General features: G+C 38.9%; 1 protein-coding gene across 1 annotated transcript in view; it reads right to left on the reverse strand.

Annotated features, from left to right (window-relative positions):
* The window catches only part of LOC150089844 (macrophage mannose receptor 1-like), a 75654-nt gene that overhangs the window by 23196 nt on the left and 34583 nt on the right, over positions 1-17875 (reverse strand). The window contains exons 9-11 of the mRNA XM_090390110.1: positions 10848-10947; positions 2380-2627; positions 566-740 (exon numbers count right to left, since the gene is read on the reverse strand). Coding sequence (XP_090246236.1) covers positions 566-740; positions 2380-2627; positions 10848-10947 — 523 coding nt within the window. The remainder of the gene's footprint in view (positions 1-565; positions 741-2379; positions 2628-10847; positions 10948-17875) is intronic.

The following is a 17875-nucleotide window of genomic DNA, read 5'->3' on the forward strand; positions in this document are numbered from 1 at the left end:
CCACTATCTTCTTCAAACTTTTAGAAAAACCCCATCAGAACACTAAGTTCGTACCTAACTTCCTCATACTCTTTGCACCGAACACGCAAAGACAAAGACATTCCAGAGGAGAGGCTCAAGGACAGAACCTTCTGGGCATTCTCTGGAAATAAATTTTGAAAAAAAACCAAACGTTGTGAAATCTCTTTTATTTGCCTATTTGAAAAATACGATCTAATAACCTGATAGAGTAGAACAGCACATTTAGCCATTCGGAGTGACCAGAAGGCACTCTACTACCAGAGAGGGTCAAAAGCGCCCTCAAAGTTAATAAAGATAACCTTCTTATTATGTAGTTATTCAGTTAATAATTTCTCAGTTATTATGTAGCTGGAACTAAGTAGCAAATTTGCTAATCTATGTTTAGCTTGTATAAATTATTCAATTGCACTAAAATACACATAGTTTAATCTCTTTCGCAGCTTGAGGCTTTAAGCCCTAATGCATTAGAGTAGCTGGAACTTATCTTGAGATCATACGGTAATAATGGCCGTGAATAAAATTATCTAAGATAAGGGTTACCTACCTTCTGACATTTCGCAGACAAAAGGTCTTCTTTCGTGGCAGTTGCTAGTCTTCCAATGATTGTCACTCGTCATCACAGCACAATACGGCCCGTGTTGCGTTTCCTGCGGTTCGTTCCTCCCCCAGTCAGAATAGGTGATGGGCCATCCTGATGCCCATTCAAAACGATGCTCTTTCTACAATAAATAAATAAAAACATTTCAGTCAAAGCTTACCGCCTGCAAACTATACTTTGGAACATTACATTTCGTTTTCTGTATTATAAATCAAAACAATAGGCTTTCAAGATCTGCTTGATAACGAGAAAAAAGTTTCTTTAAAGTTTGGAATCGAAAATGTTTCGGATCGGGTGCCAGAAAACGGAGAACTCCCCTTACAAAAACTTCTGTCACAACTAATTCCTTTGATAGAATGTTTTCACGGGTTCAGTTGAGATATCCGTAGCCTCTATTATTTCCGTAACAGTTACTCTCCGATCATCCTTCACCGTGTCATGAACCTTAATGATGTTTTCTAGAGTGGTTGCTGTTGACGATCCAGTGCACTCTTTGTTTTCGATGTTGATTCTCCCATGGTCAAATTCGGCCATTCAACGTTTGATAGTTACATTTGATGGATCTAATTCCTGATGTACCTTTCGTGTCTTCATCACCATCCTTTCTCAATAAGCTCTTTTAGTAAAGTGCTGAAGTTATGAACAATAACCTTGTGTGCGTTCATATAAAGATTCGGATTATTTTTGGTGACGTAATTTCCCGGCCCACTTGTACCACGTGACTCGCATCCCACTTCTCTCATTGGCTACCCACCCCAACCATGAGGCATTCCCAAGGTCGAATAAATATCACTATGTAATTATTTACTCACATTTACATACGTCACTTAGGAAAATGCTTTTATGCTTCTGGTTCCATAATGCATGAGGAATATTGTTGCATCCGAAAGAGCAGGAATAAAATATTTAACTGAGATATTTACAAATTATACAAATATTTAAAATATTTACAAAATACTAAATATGTTATGGAGGCAGTTGTCTTGCAATGCGTCCACGTACGCACCCTACATTGTCGACAACAAGTGTCTGATCCTGCCCAGTAATCCATTATTTGTGTTCCTTCCATTTAACATTCACCAATCTCGTACACGTGCTTCACTCTCTAATAAATCATTTTATGTTCCATCGTAATGTTTTTGAAGGTAATGAGGGGAAACAATTGCCCCGATATATTAAAGATATCATTGTAAATAGTTTAGTATTTTGTAAATAGTTTAGTTTATTACCACGATCCGCACCTGAAGGTGTCTGCGCATGTGCAAGGCTATACTTCTATTGACAAATATATTGACCTACTGTGGTGTTTCTTTTTTTGGGTTGAAAAGAGGCACAACGCCTCGAAAACTTCTCATTACGTTCTATATTGGTCTTGTGTATTTTATTTTAGTTATTTTATACAGTTTTTAGAGCTTTTTATACAATTCTCAGTCTAATCGTTTTTTATTGTAATTTTATATGTATATCTAATTAAAATTCTCAGATTAAAGTTATTTATTTTTAAACAGTTGCTGGTTAGTACAATATTATTTCATTATAACAACACAACCGGTCACTAACACTACATAAACATCTACCACTAATTCACACTCTGTGGCCTTTACAGAGCTTTTAGAGAACAGAGTTCACTACGCGGAGTTACGGAAGACCCCCGGTGCTGCTTGCTAAGTAACATAAAACATTAAACTGTCGATTAGACACTAGACCATCTAGCAAAATATGCGAAATATAATATTTAGATGAGCAGATGAATAACTCACATTTGTCTTGAGTCCAATCCATACAGGGGAAGTGTTTTCGCCAATTTTTTTTAGCTCGAGCTGCTTGCTGTTGTAAATATCTCGAACAGTCAAAAGATGGCCGCCAAACTTCTGGCAGAATAGTTCTGCTGAATACCATGTTTTCTTTTGTTCAGGAAACTGCTGATAACAGAAAGACTCTAAACGTGTCCAGCCTTCAGGATTCGTACATTTGGATACGTCAGCTGCTGGTGTTGACAGCGTGGGATCTGGAACAAAAATCACCAAAAATGTTTTTATATCGTCATCATAGTACATTTATATAATCCTGTAACTAAAAATATGGTGGCACTACGAGGAGGACCCTATTATGAAAAGAACTAACATTTGTAGATTTTAATTATTAACATTTGTAGATATCGAGAACTGTTTAAGCTTATTGAATAATATCGCATATCCACAGCAATAATCGAATGGTGTGATCAAAAATAAAAAAAGAATATTTATGGAAATAAGTTCCTTATAAAGGGTACAGAAGATTACCCACTCAGCCTGTAACCCATTGGTCAACGGTGCGGAATTGTGTGTATGCAATATCATTGAATATGAGATTAAGTTTCATAAGACACTCATCTGAAAAACAATCGACTCAAAATTATTGGGATAAACGCATTTATTTCACATAATGTTAAAGAATGATATGCTTCGTGAACTTATCGGGAACATTAAGACATCACCTCATAGGTAGTCTCCAAGGTAAATTTGCTGACGATTCTATGTACTCGATACCCTCATAGCGAAAAACCCGCTAAACCCAATGCACCAAACTACACCAAAACAACATTCTAAAACATGTTCAGCTGGTGGCTCATAAACGGATAGTCTTTCTCCTTGGAGTACCGGTCGAATAGCTTAAGGTCCACTTTTACTTCTTGGAAATCCCCTGCTGAAGAGGTGGTACCATGCAAATATAACAGTCGGTTATATGATCCGAAGAGAGTCTCCACAGACACAGCAAAAGGCATTGAGAGGCCTTTGTGATTTAACAAGTTGTGGAGGTTAGAAGCAGAAGTATTGCGGCAAACATGAGGCGTGCAGCTTTTGTTTTGGTCCTCAAAACAAAAGCCCCATTTAATACATTAATATTTGTCGAAATTAGCTAATTTTATTACCAAAACATTTTAGCTGTTGATCAGTGTAATTTGTTTGTCCTAAATTTATGATTTTGGGAACCTTTTTTTTTTTTTTTGGAGGAGAAGGGTGTCGTATATGAACCTTTGTTCTGTTCGTAAAAGTGGAAAAGTTTGAAAAGAAAACAGATTAGTTTACCTTTTTAAATTTCGATTGGATATGGAATTAGATATTTAAAAAAATGTTCTGTGTTTACAACAGCACAACCACAAATTCAGAGCAGTTTTCAACGCTAACTCTTGTGACATGTTTGTCACAATGTCACAACTGTCTCATTACGACGAATTTTATTACCTCGTTTAATGCTCACAAAGTGGTGGCTGAATTAGTCAGTCTCGTGCAACGGTTGTATGGTTTTTATGTCCTGGAAGCTCGCTCGGGTTTTTCGTCCAGAAAACAATTAAATCTACCAGATAATTTACGCAATAACATAATATACTGAAGCCTCATAGCCTTAGTTTCTTTAACACATAGACGAACCGTAGTTAGCAGTCACTTAAATTCGAACCACCGTTTACTCAAACGTGTGCTACTGAACTTCGGCGCAAACTACTAGATACATAACGCTTGAACAGGCAGTAGATGACATGGTAATTCAGGGAAGTATATGATATCAGTTACTGTGAAGGCCGTGTATTTATTTTGAAAAATTATATTGCACTCAAATTTACCAATTCCAAGACAGATCAACAATAAATAACTGGCTACCCCAGAAAAAACTTTTGCAGATGTTTATAAGGCTCTGTATTAATATGAATTAAGATGAAATTTTAAGTGTATTAAATTCGAGAACCAAGGGACATAAATTCAAGGTTACAGGAAGTTACAATATTGTAAGAGATTTTCAAGAAATAGGTTGTTACTAACTGGAATAATTTGCCTCCAGTTGAGGCTCATATCATGAGGAAATTTGCCTAAATTCTAGTTGGATTTGTAGCTACGTGGGGCGTGATTAATATTAGCCACAGGGCGCAAGGAAGCCACAGTCTTTTGCTGCATCGGCCAAAAAAAAAAGTAGATAAGAAAATACAAATTAATTGCTTCCCTCCTCACGTACCTAACTATCCAGTTCACCCTTGAATTTCTTCAAACTGTCAGCCTCAACTACCTGCAGAGGCAACTTGTTCTAGTATCTATAACAACTTGTTCCTGGCTATATCCGCTTTCATTCATTTTACTCACCACTCTCAAAGACTGAGTCAGGTCACCTCAAGGGTTTCTGGTTGAGAAGGCTGTATAGCCCACATAATCGACGCCTTTCTTCGTACAGTCGCCCTTTAGCCGAGCTCATCACGCGAGTTGCAGTCTTTAATTCCTTTCAAGAAACTTAATGGTTTTTCAGATGAGGTCTCCATTCTTGAAAACGTTATTCCAAATGCGATATTACAATTGTCTTATATAGTAGGATTATGTCCTCATTGTCTCTACAGGATATTGTTCGATGAACCATCGATAGGACACCATGAGCTTTGATGGCCGTCTGGTAACACTGTTCGGAAAACTTGATATCTGCCCGTATCCTAACTCCGAGATCCCTTTCTTCCTCTACTGATTTTAATTCAACGTCACCGAGTGAATAAATTAATTAGGGTTTCTGTTCCCAGAATGTAAGACTTTCCATTTCGCTGCATCAAAACATAGCCCACTTTTGTGATTATTCTTGAAGCCTGTTCAAATCATCCTGAAGGAGCGCTGCTTGGCACTAATCATTAACGAGTCTTCTAATCTCTATGTCGTCTTCCAAATTTTGACATCACGCTCTTTATCACTTCATCCATATTGTTCAAAAAAATCAGAAACAACAGTTAACCTGAAACTGATCCTTGTGGAGTTCACTTCTGATGTTACACATCTGAAGAAAATCCATTAATCACAGCCCTCTGCCTTCTGCCTTGGAGTTAATCTGCAATCCATGAAATCATTCAAGTAGTCTCAACATGTTCTAACTTATATGGTAACCTCACATGAGGGACTGAGTCAAATGCCATGCTAAAATCCAAATAAACTATGTCGAAATTGTTCCTTGCATCTAGCTTATCCGTAACTGTGTCAAAATAGCTTACCAGGTTAGTTGAACTCATTTTCCCTTAACAAACCATGCTGTGTGCTTTAGAATGTCATTTCTTTCTAAAAGTCCCTGGATTGCACTCGTATTCATTGTGTCTAAGATTTTCCCTACCACTGAAGTCAAACTAACCGGCCAATAATCACCGAATTCGCTCTTAGAACCGCCTTTATGTATTGGTGATACGTTGGCACTTCTTCATTCCAGAGTCCAAATATGCCCTCATAATTAACATCCATGGTTCAATGCACTCTCTGTCCGCGTTCCTCAAAATTATTGGGTAAATTCCATTAATTATAGGAGCCTTACCTGCCTTTAGCTGGAAAGTTTTTCTAATAAACAGTCATCTGTAATTTCGAAATCACTAACTGCATATGGCTCAGCCTCACTTGCACAGCCTCTCCCCAGCATAAAGGGTCTTTATGCTGGGGAGTGAAGATTGATTCGAAGTACAGTACCTACCTAATAAATCAGCAACATTGAATACTGCGTTATCGAATTCCCCACACCCAGTGCACAAGGATCCAATCCGATTCGTTTTTTTTTTTTTCTTCTTCTTCTTCTTTATATTCGTTTCTTCTTCTTCTTTATAAACAGGGACACATACATGAAAAATTCCTTGTCCCCTTTCTCAGTCTTGGCGTCCCCAACGTTATGTGTAGTACTAGTACAACTCAACTTGTATCCGTTGTAGGCTTCAGTATTTTTTGTCGCGGCGCAACTTACCATGTCTTTTCCTACTCTGTTAGACTGGCCAGCTCCTTATTCATTCATCCCGGCATCATCCGCCAACTATGTACATTTTCTTATTGGTATATACTATACGTGTTCATGGCTTCCGTTATTATTTCTCTGAAGGAATTCCATGCTTTTAATGTATTCGCCCTCCCTCTGCAATCGGCCCAATTAATATATACAAATAGCGCCTTAAACAGCCATAGTCCCGTAATCTGAAATTAAAGCTTCACTAAGTCCTATATTTATCAAACAAACGGTCATTTAATATCGTTAGCCACCACATGTATAATACCCACTTTTTATTTCCCCCTTAAAACCTAAGAGTATCATCATCAATTGTTGCTCCTCGCAAACCAACTTTCTTTCTTGTCTGCTTATCCTTATTAAAACAATGTCCTCGTGTCCCTGACAATAGTTTCCTAATAAAACTAAATTTCCTTCAACCAGAGCAGTATGCTCTGTTCTGTTCTGGGACCCGAATCGAGGCCGCATCACTCGGTGGGTCACGAGTTATTTGAGTCAACTTTCAACTTAAATGTGCCATACGATGATGATCCATCCAAATGTTCAGAAACGTTGTTGTAAGGAAGGCCACCAGCAATCCTCGCAGTCGCAGTACAGCTTGGCAGAGACCGTAATCAGTAAACATTATCGAATATCATATGGACTTCAGGAAAATAGGTTCGTAGAAGACGTGGTGCTACCTATTCACTGGCCTCTGCGTTTTTTCGCTTGACTAGTTCTTGAATTAGAGAGCGGTGCTGTTGTTTCAGATAACATTGATTAGAAAAATAGATAAATAAAGCTATTCTACAGGATTTTTCTTAGAGTGATATGGATTTATTAGCATTAGCATTAGTAGAGGCATTTGATGCAAGAAAGCAAGCTTATGCAGCATCAGCCAAAAAAAAAAAAACCCACTTCCACTTCACCCCTCTGTTCGTTCAAAATACCTGTCCAGCTGAGCCTTAAACTTATTTAGGCTATCAACCTCCACCACAAGGGATGGCAGTCTGTTCCACCAACCAACCACCCGCTGGCTAAAGGCAAATTTCCGCACGTCTATCCTACATCTGTCTTTCCTCAATTTGAATTTATGCCCTCTCAGGTGATTTTTCTGAGCTAGAGGAAGAATCCCATCAGCATTGAGCATGCTTAAACCATTCAAGGCTTTATACACCTCTATAAGATCACCTCTCTGGTGCCTAGTCTCCAAACACTGCAACTTGCAAAACTTAAGCCTTTCTTCGTAAGAGCACCCCTTTGTTCCATTCACTAATCTTGTTGCCCTTCTCTGTACTCGTTCCAGCAGCTCTACATCCTTCTTGAAATGAGGCCTCCAGACCTGTATACAGTACTGTAGGTGTGGCCTGACCATTGCCTTATACAATGGAATAATCACCTCCTTATCCCTGCTGGAAAAATTCCTGTATATCATTGACAATACTCCATGAGCTACTCTTGCAGCCCGTCTGCACTGCTCAGAGAACTTCATATCTGCCTGCACAATCACCCCCAAGTCCCTTTCATTCTCTACCACTGTCAGTGTAGTACCACAGAGTTGATACGTTGCTCTGGGGTTGCTGTTTCCCATGTGTAGTACTTTACATTTGTCAATGATAAACTTCATTTGCCACCTCTCAGCCCATCTGCTCAACCTTTCCAGGTCCTGTTGCAGCAGCATAGTGTCAGTAGTGTCCTTGACAACCCTGCCAACCTTTGTATCATCTGCAAACTTGGACATTAAGCTTGATATACCATCATCAATATCATTTATAAATACAGAAAACAATAATGGACCCAACACTGAGCCCTGAGGGACTCCACTAATAACATTAGTCCACGATGAGCAGTGTCCATTGATTACCACTCTCTGTCTTCTCCCCCTCAACCACCCCTTTATCCATAGCAGCAATTTGCCTCCAATGTCACACTGCTCCAATTTGTGTAGCAGTCTTCCATGTGCAACAGTATCAAAAGCCTTTCTAAGATCCAAGTATATAATATCAAAGTTATTCCCTGCATCCAGTTCTTTTGTGACTGCATCATAGCATCCAATCAAGTTGGTCAGGCAAGACTTCCCCTTAACAAAACCATGCTGTGTCTGAGCTATAACTGAAGTCTTGTCTAAATGATCCTGCAGTGCTTCTTTAACCAGTGCCTCCATTAATTTTCCTGGAACAGAAGTTAAGCTCACAGGTCTAAAAGTACTTGTGTCAGCCTTTGATCCTCCTTTGTGAATTGGGGTCACATTTGCACATTTCCAGTCTATGGGTACCTCCCCTGAGTCCAAGGAAGCTCTCATAATTATTGCTAAGGGTTTGCTTACTTCCTTTGCTGCCTCCTTTAATATAACTGGATAGATCCCATCCACCCCGGGTGCCTTTCTTGTGTTTATCTTCAACAGTTTCTCCTCCACTTTACTCCCAGTTATTTCAAGATTCTGTAGCTGACTGCTAGAGTTGAATACACCTCTGGCATTCCCCTTGCTGAATAACTCCTCATGTGTGAATGTCGATGCAAAATATTCATTTAGTTTGTTAGCTACCTGAGCAGGATCATCAACAGTTGACCCATCAATATCCAGTGGACCAATCTGATTCATCCCCTTCCTTCTAGAGTTTACATAAGTAAAGAACCCTTTGCTGTTTTTCTTTGCATCCCTTGCCAAGGATTTCTCGTAATCTGCCTTCGCCTGCCTAACCTCCTTTGTAACTTGGTTGCATATCAACTTGTATCTATCATAGGCTTCTGTGTCGTGTGTTAATTTGTAAGTATCCCATGCATTTTTCTTCTCTGCCATATGCGTCATTAGTTCATCTGACATCCATTTTGGCCTAAACCTTGAACAATATTTCTTAGTTGGTATGTAAAGCCTAGTAGCTTCCAAGATAAGTTCTTTGAATGCTTCCCATTTTGAATTTGCTGTTGGTAACATCATCAGTTGGTCCCACTGTATAGAATTTAAATACTGTCTCAGTCCATCGTAGTCGCCTTTACGGAAGCAATAACCCTTCCCTTTACCCCTAATGGTAGTTACCTCTTTCAGTAACTCCCACTTCAGCACACTGTGATCACTGCCACCTAGTGGTTCATTTATCTGCAGATTCTTAATGCATGAAGAATCACTGCTGATAATCAAATCAAGAGTATTACTCCCTCTAGTTGCCTCCCGAACATGCTGATGTAGAAAACAATCATCCAATAAATCCACAAAAGCACTGCTAGTGCGTGAGTAACCAGCCCCCAAATTCCAGTCAATATCTGGGAAATTAAAATCTCCCATTATAAGACTCTCTGATTTACTGGCCCACTCTATTTCCCTGTACAGTTCCTTATTATACTCATCAGAGTCATTAGGCCTATAGCACACTCCTACTCTCAATTTTGATCTCCCAATGCTTATGTCACACCAAACTGACTCAACACTGCACTGTCCAGCGATGTCGACTGGCTTCACTTCCTTGGTTTTTATGTGTTTCTTAACTAATAGCATAACCCCTCCCCCCTTCCTATCCTGTCTATCCTTTCTGTAGACGTTGTACTCCCCAAATTGCAGTTCTGCATCCCTTATATCTGCGTGACACCACGTCTCTGATATCCCAACAATATCTGCCTTTGATGTTTTGAGCAATACCTCAAATTCATCAAATTTATTTACTAAACTCCTAGCATTGGTGTACACGCAAGTATACCTGCACCTGTTTCTATTCTTAGCTACCCTAACACAACCCATGTGTTTACTTGTACCGCAATGGCTCCCAGCAGTCTCTGAAATACCATGCATCTTGTTTTTCAGGCTTCTGCTCATTCTAATCGAAGCAGTGCAAGAATCTCTTTCACCTCTGCCAGTGGCTACTGTCAATCTATTGGTCTTTGTCTCCCCCCAAGCTAGCAGTTTTCCGACCCACCTAACACTGCCTCGATAGCATCAGCAAATATTCTTGCACCCTTTCTATTTAAGTGTATCCCATCCCTGTAGAAGCAATCTCTGCTGTTAACAAGTACAGTCCAGGCTGAAAAAAATTCTACCCCTTGAGCCTTGCACAATCTTTCCAGGGCCGAATTGGTCGACAAGGCTCTCATCATATACTCCCTCCTATCGTGTCTGGGCAGAATTGCAGACACTTTCAAATTCAACCCTAATTCTCGGCTTTTGTTCAACAGTGACCTGTACTTGTTAAGTAATTCTGCCGGTCTCCTACTCTTAATATTATTAGTGCCAACGTGTACAACTATATCACCTTTTGTGCCCTTAAAAGATGATACACGCTCTACAACGTCATCAACCTTTGCCCCTGGCAGACATACCCTGGTCCTGTTCCACCTATCACCAGTATGATAAATCCAGATCACTCTAGAAAATAATCTACTTCAACGCGTTCCTAAATGATCTTGCTTTTTTTGCTGATGACAACGTCAGTAAGTGAAATACTAGTACTGTGCTTTTGATTTAGCAAAATGTTCGTGTTTATTAGTATTCCAAGTTGCTTACCTTTATGCCTCTGGCAGATGAAGGCTCGCTCATTTCTACATAACGCATCATTCCATCTTCCCAAAGCAACATTGTTGTACAGCAACTCCACGCATTCTTCCTAAGAAAAATAAAATCAAAACACTTATAAGTTAGCGAAACAAGAGCAAGGAGCCACAAAAATACAATCTTAAAGGATAATTGTAGAAGTCTCGAGTCCTGAAGTCAACCTTCGGGTAGCGTGTTATAGATAACGGAAATGAATTGTCTTTCACGGTGGTCGAAGTGGTGGACACTTTGTTAAAGTCCAAAGTGGAATTGGTTAATCACTTTTTGGGGGATTTGGAAAATATCAATGATTGGATTTCTGCTTTTTTTTTCTTTTTTGGCAGATGTACAAAAAATTCGCCTTCTCGCATTATTTAGCCATTTTAGTTGCAATATAAATGTTATATACACTGAGCACCTAAAAGCTAAGTTACATCCACAAAATCTGAACAAAAACAGGTACTCAACAGAATTCATGGAATTATATAAAGTATTTTGTAAAAGATTTTATATAAAAGCTTTATTATAAGACTTATTATATCGAGTTTGAAAATAAATATAATTATATTGTATTTTCAGGAATCAGACCTGAGAGCCAAACTGCTCTTACAATGTGCGGTCACTTTTACAGAGCTGGTAATAAGGTCATACAAAGAATTACATACTGCATAAGCAAAACAAAACATGATATTTTCTCTAACATCAGAGTGTACAACAACGTTGTTGAACTAATGTTCTGATGCCGCACTACATGTCTACATGTCCCATGCTTCCTAGCAGCTGCATTACCTGTCATACTTGGGAGAACGTTTGTGACAAGCCACAGAGAACAAACCGAATTGATTTTAAAACTTCCGATTGATTCTAAGGTTTTTTAGAACATGAAATTATTCTTCTTTTACGGACGAAATCCTTTATCTCGCATTCCACCCCTAAAATTGGTCCTTTATGTAAACCTTGCTTTTCCAAAAAGTGGGCTAAGACTGTTCATGATAAGAGTGTATTAAACCGCATTTGGCTTCTGTTGAAATTTGCAGCCTCATTTTCTGCCTTCACTAAATTTTCCAACGATTAAAAATAATTATTAATCAATCCAAACTCGATTATGAATAGGTTAAACGTAGAAAATTGCTTCGTATATAAGTAATAGTGGAAATTTGCTTCGTATATAAGCCTTTTTGTTTCTTGTCCAACCTATTGCGGCCAATTGGTTTGGCAAGAAACCTATTGGCAAGCAATAGACCTATCCGGCCCTACAACCTGATAGTTCTAGTTCTATTGCTTTTTCAGCTAAAGATAAAGCTGAGTTATTAGCATTCTACTTTTATTCAAACTTTTCTAACAATGTTCTCAGTAAATCATTTCTTTCCTTACCACACACACACACACACTCTACTCTACGCCTCCCGTGGCTTTTCGCCGACCGGGCTAGCCGGGTGGGTAAAGTGCCTGCCGGGCAACCCAAAGGTCGCGGGTTCGAATCCCGCCTCGGGCTTGGATCAGAGTACTGCAAAAACCTTGGGAGGTGCATTATGGCCACAGAAGCCGATGCGCCAACAACTACCAACTACCCGTGGCTTTTCACAAAACAGATGTTGGAAGAATTCGAAACGGCCTCGACGCCAAGAAAGCTCCCGGCTCTGAAGGCATTTATTTCTCCACTCGTTCTCAAAACTTGTTTAATAAAATTTGATTCTGTGTTTTTTTGCCTTTTGATTTTATCTTATTCAACTGGTGATCTTTTATTTCACAATAAACTTTCTTTTGAATTGGTCGGTGTTAAGAAGAATTTCTATTACCCAATTTCTGATATCAGAGGATTCTTCAACCGACTGGTATTTTTCCTTTTGCATGAAAATTTGCTCATATGAAGCCAGTTCCTAAAAAGGGTGACAACTCCATTTCTTCGTGAACCCATTGTACTTTCTTTTGCTCTTTCCAAAGTATCTGAAAAATCCATTAACCTCCTACACTATCTCGAAACTACGCATCTTTTCATTGATTGTCAATTAAGAGAAATGATTTGGTAGAACTCAATATACCATTTCCAAAGCTTTTCATCAGTTTGTCATAAAGATATTTTGAATAAGCTCCTTTTATGGACTGCCGTATATTTTTTGCAATTGGATAGCTAGTTTTCAAATGAGGAAAACTCATTTGAAAGAGAAACGAGATTTAAATTGTCTAAATTTATTTATACGTCATATGCGTATAAATTTAGCGATTAATACTAATGCTTCTACTGAACGATAGAACCATTTAGCTGCTCTGTTGAAGATCGAGTGATACTTACCAACAAGAGATAAGAAGTAGTGTGTCCAAAGTAGTGAAACGCAGTATTATTCAGTTTCTTACAGTGGAGGACTTCTCCCCTGCTGCATCGATGTACAGACTTTCTGGCAGAAAGTCGATTCTACAGGAACGATGAAGGAAAGAAAGCCATCAAGTAATGATGTCAGAAGCAATCAAAAGTCTTTTATTCATCAGTTTAGTACAGGATTTTCACCCTGGACAGCAATTTTGCTAGAAGAGTGTTCATTCACTACCAGTTTTTCATTTATGCAATATACCATTTCAATAATGTCCAAAATAACATATTGGCAATACACGTACACAATTCATATGCAGGTTGTTAGACAAATGTCTCTTCAAAGAGAAAGAGAGAGAGGTTATCCAATCAAACAAGCTTTTAAATTATAACTGATTCCAGCGACTTTGCCAATAACTGGCAGAGTCGCTGGAATCAACGGGAAGTTTAGAACAAAAGCTCCCGAGAATCGATTTGAAGAGAATTATAGTATTACATTACGTGTTTGGGAAAAACATACAAGAACTCCCCGACTTACTTAAGGGTTGCGTTCCGCGGAACACTATGTAAGTCGGAATTTCCCCTATGGTTGTGTAGGAGTCGCAACTGTGTTCGCTGAATTGATTGAATCAAAAAATAAATATTCGACAAACATGTAAATAGAATTATTTATTGTATTTATTCAATTTTTTATCTCATGCGCAGGAAAAATTAATTAGAAAAGCGTGCAATTTAAAAACAATTTCAAAATTATAAAATTACAAAACAAGAGAGGAGACAGGCATAACGTCAGTAAGTTTTACCTCTCGAGCATCTTTGCCAGAATCGACGTCTTCAGCTGATAAGTACGCCGCTCCAGAGGTTGAGGTCTGTGAAGATTTAGAAGGGGTCGGCCGCTTAACTTTACGAAAGAACATATTAATGATGACTGGACGGTGGCTTTTTTCTTTTCATCGTAGATTTCTTTGTGAAAAGCAAGCATATCATTCATCCCTCTGTTAACTTTTAAGAATCGTTCGCTGTCAGGATCCATCTTCTCAAACACGCCATTGCTGATGCAATTTCACGAACTGCCATTGCCATCTCTCTGGCGATGAAGCGCCTCGGCTCCTCATTTGGTTCATCTTGAGCTTCGTCAGCATTTTCTTCTTTCACTATCACTGCCTGCAGGTTAATAAGTTCTTCGTTAGATAATTCCTTCTCTTCTTCCTCTATTAACTCCTCCACGTGTTTGGCATCAACCTCCAGCTGAAGTAGCTCTGCAGCCTTTACAATCTTATCTGTAACTGCTTCATATGATTCGTCTTTTTCAAATCATTCGAAGCCTTTTACGTGCAGTAAAAGGATTTATTAATGTGTATGATGGCGTTGTAAATATTGTAAGATTTCGAAAAGTTACTTAACGTAAAATTTTTCTCATCGTCTACTGCAGACAATGCCTGAGCAAATGTTGTAGGTAAATAGTATGCTTTTAAATTCGAAATAACACCCTGATCCATAGGTTGGATGAGTGAAGTCGTGTTTTGCGGTCGAAATGTGACTCTCACGTTCGAATTGAAATCATCTAGATGCGTAGGATGTCCAGGAGCATTATCTAATAGAAGCAAAATCTTGAAAGGAACTCGTTGTCTTTACAATATTTTTCAACCTCGGAAATGAAGCAGCATTTAAGTCAATCCTCAAAGAGAGATATTGTTAGCCATGCTCTCTGGTTCCATCGGAAATGCATGTGTAGGGTTGCTTTATTGATGCCCTTAAATGCACGAGTATTTACAGAATTGTACACAAACAGTGGTTTTAATCTGTAATCTCCCGCTGCATTAGTCTCCACCAAAAGCGTGGCCCCTTTCTTTTGAAGCAGTGGAACCTGGCATTGTCTTTTCCTCTTTGGCAATGTATATTCGATCCGGCATTTTTTTTCCAATACAGAGCAGTCTCGTCAGCGTTAAAAATTCTGCGTTCAATAGCCGCCTTCATCCATAATTTTTTCCAACACATCACAAAATTTCTCTGCAGTTGCAGAATCAGCACTGGCGACTTCACCGCATATTTTAACATTGTGGAAACCAGCGCGATGATTGAACCTATTAAACCACCCGTTGCTTGCCACGAACTTGGGTTGGGGTTCGCCGTACTTATCCTTAATATCTCATATGTAAACCAAGTGTTTAAATACCTTCCATTGTACGGTATCTTTTTAATTTTGTGGTGATCTATAATTGATGTTTATCTAGTACCGATATAAAAAGAATAAAATTATTATACCTATATAATAAGTATTACGAATTTTAATTTTGTTTATAATTATATTATTATAATAACTATTAGATAGCATATTTTTTATATATTAGATACATATATGCATAAAGGCTTTGTTAGCTTTTAGTAAAGATTGTGGAAATTCTTTTAGTACGTTACTACCATCACTTGAGTTACACAGTAGTTTAATGCCGAAGAAAGCGGGTCGCTTGTATTCTCATCTCGGATTTCATAATCAGTATTTCTGTGAAAGAGAAGATCATGCGATGCAGTCAAGTCGCCTTCTGTGCACATAGACAATCTCATCTCAATGAGATTGTCTATCATAGATTGGGAAATCCTGAAGGATAGATAGCCTTCAGTTAAGTTAACTCTGTCCTCAATATTTTTCTGGGATGCTTAAACTAAACTAAAAGTGTTATTTTAACCCACCCGAATAATTAAATTCATCTGCCGTGCAGTGTGTCTTATGTCTGTTAATTGCATATATTCTATGGTTCGAAAACCTTGCTATCTACGCCTGAGACCGACTAACTCAGCCACGGAGTGAAAAAGGCCCATTAAATTTCCTCACGTCATCGACGGGATTCGAACCCGGGCCTTTTACAACCGGTGTTGGGAGGACGGTGACGCTACCACTGTGCTACTCGCGCAGGCAAGGGATCCTTAAACTGTAAGCAGCTGCACGTAATTTTTTTTAAATTTATTGTACTAGGCGGTACCAGCCAGCTTTCCTGGCATCCCCGCCACTAATCACAATACTGTACAGATATTTACAGACTTGCAGCACTAATTCCCGTTCCATTACGAGATATTGAAGTTCTGCATGTTCCCGCACAATTATAAGACAATAAAGAGCTGCAGTTCATATAAAATGAATTTGTAGTCCCTCCTACGGAAAGTAGCTAGTGAGAAATAGCCGTCAGTGCATACAATTTCAACGTAATGTACAGTCTGAGAAAGAAAAGTCTTTTTAATAAATGAAATGTTACCCGGAAAGCTGAATTCCACACAACTGAACTATTCTCATCAGTAAATTGAGGTCAGGCCAGAAAAATATTTTCATCAGTAAATTATAGTTAGAAGATTAACACAGATCTATTGCAAATGCATCAACTTCATAAGCGTTGAAACGTGTTCGGTTAGAGGTTGACGTTTCCAATCGACTCGTCCAGTACACCGACTTAAAAGAACAATCAGTGATGAAATGCACGACCTGAATCCTCGTCGAGTACTCAGACTTGAAATACCACTCAGGGATGCACCTGTCCTCGAATACTCCGCCTTGAAAGAGTACTCGCTGATGAAATGTGGGCAAAAACTAGGCATGCTTGTTTGGCCTATTGTACAGGCCTGACATAGCCCAGTGGTCAGGAGCGAGAGTGCCTAGCACGCGTTCCTTGAGTGGACCGGCGTTCAAGCCCGTGACTACTAAATACGATAAATATTTGTATTGACGATTTATTGTAAACTCTACTGACTTAGTTGTCGTGCCGGAGTATAAACAGAAAATTTATTTATTATTTTACTAGTCCCCTTGAATCATTAGTGATTATCTAGCAGCTGCCAAAGCACGTGCCTGCAGTTTCAGGAACCGCATCACACAGCTGTCGTTCACGGAACACGGAACCGCCTTGCTGTAATCTAATGATCGACAAATGAAACAGCTAACCTTAGGACATCGTGTTGTAGGAACTGGTGACAACTTGGAACTACATTTTCAGTATGATTTAGCCGGAGGATTATCTCATGAAGCAAGGATCATTCAAGAACATGTTATAGGAGTTTTCACCGCATGGTTGAAATTGTTTTCAACACGATGTTGCATGGTTTACCTTTAAGGAAAAAATAGTCACCTACTACTGAAGAGGATGTTGGTTTTTACCTCCATAACGGATACAATAGAAGATGTGTATTTTACACGAGTGTCAGCTGTAGTCAAATCGCCTCTTCCGGTTTGATTGCCGCAGCTGACAGAAACTTTCTACATGTATCAGTTTGAGTCACGAGAAAACTAATGTGCAACATTCGTTTTCACTCCAGAAAATTTGATGTGCCATGGAGGTACTCAACTAATTTTATCAGCATTGTTCTTGCTCCATTTGCAGCAGAACTCGTCGTCTCTTGAAAACTTGTACAGAAAAAATTTGGAAAGCACCAAAGCCTGCCCTTGTCTTCAGCAGAAGGGCCTTACATCTAGAAGTCAGTGTTTGCACGCTGGATGTTCCATTAATCAATTCCGCTCGTAGATCCTGGTATTCAGGGCACCTAAACAGAAGATGTACCCAGTCTTTTCTTTCTCCACAAGTACACGATAAACGTGCTGAAATGCCGAAATCATTTAATTTTCCAAACAAGGACCCATGTCCCGTAAGCAGGAATGTTGAATGCAGATTTGGTTGAAACCAACTTGGCATATCCTTCCCAAACGTTT

This window comes from Mastigoproctus giganteus, chromosome 2 (genome assembly GCF_048544385.1).
Source record: "Mastigoproctus giganteus isolate SK-2022 chromosome 2, ASM4854438v1, whole genome shotgun sequence".
NCBI classification, from domain to species: Eukaryota; Metazoa; Arthropoda; class Arachnida; order Uropygi; family Thelyphonidae; genus Mastigoproctus; species Mastigoproctus giganteus.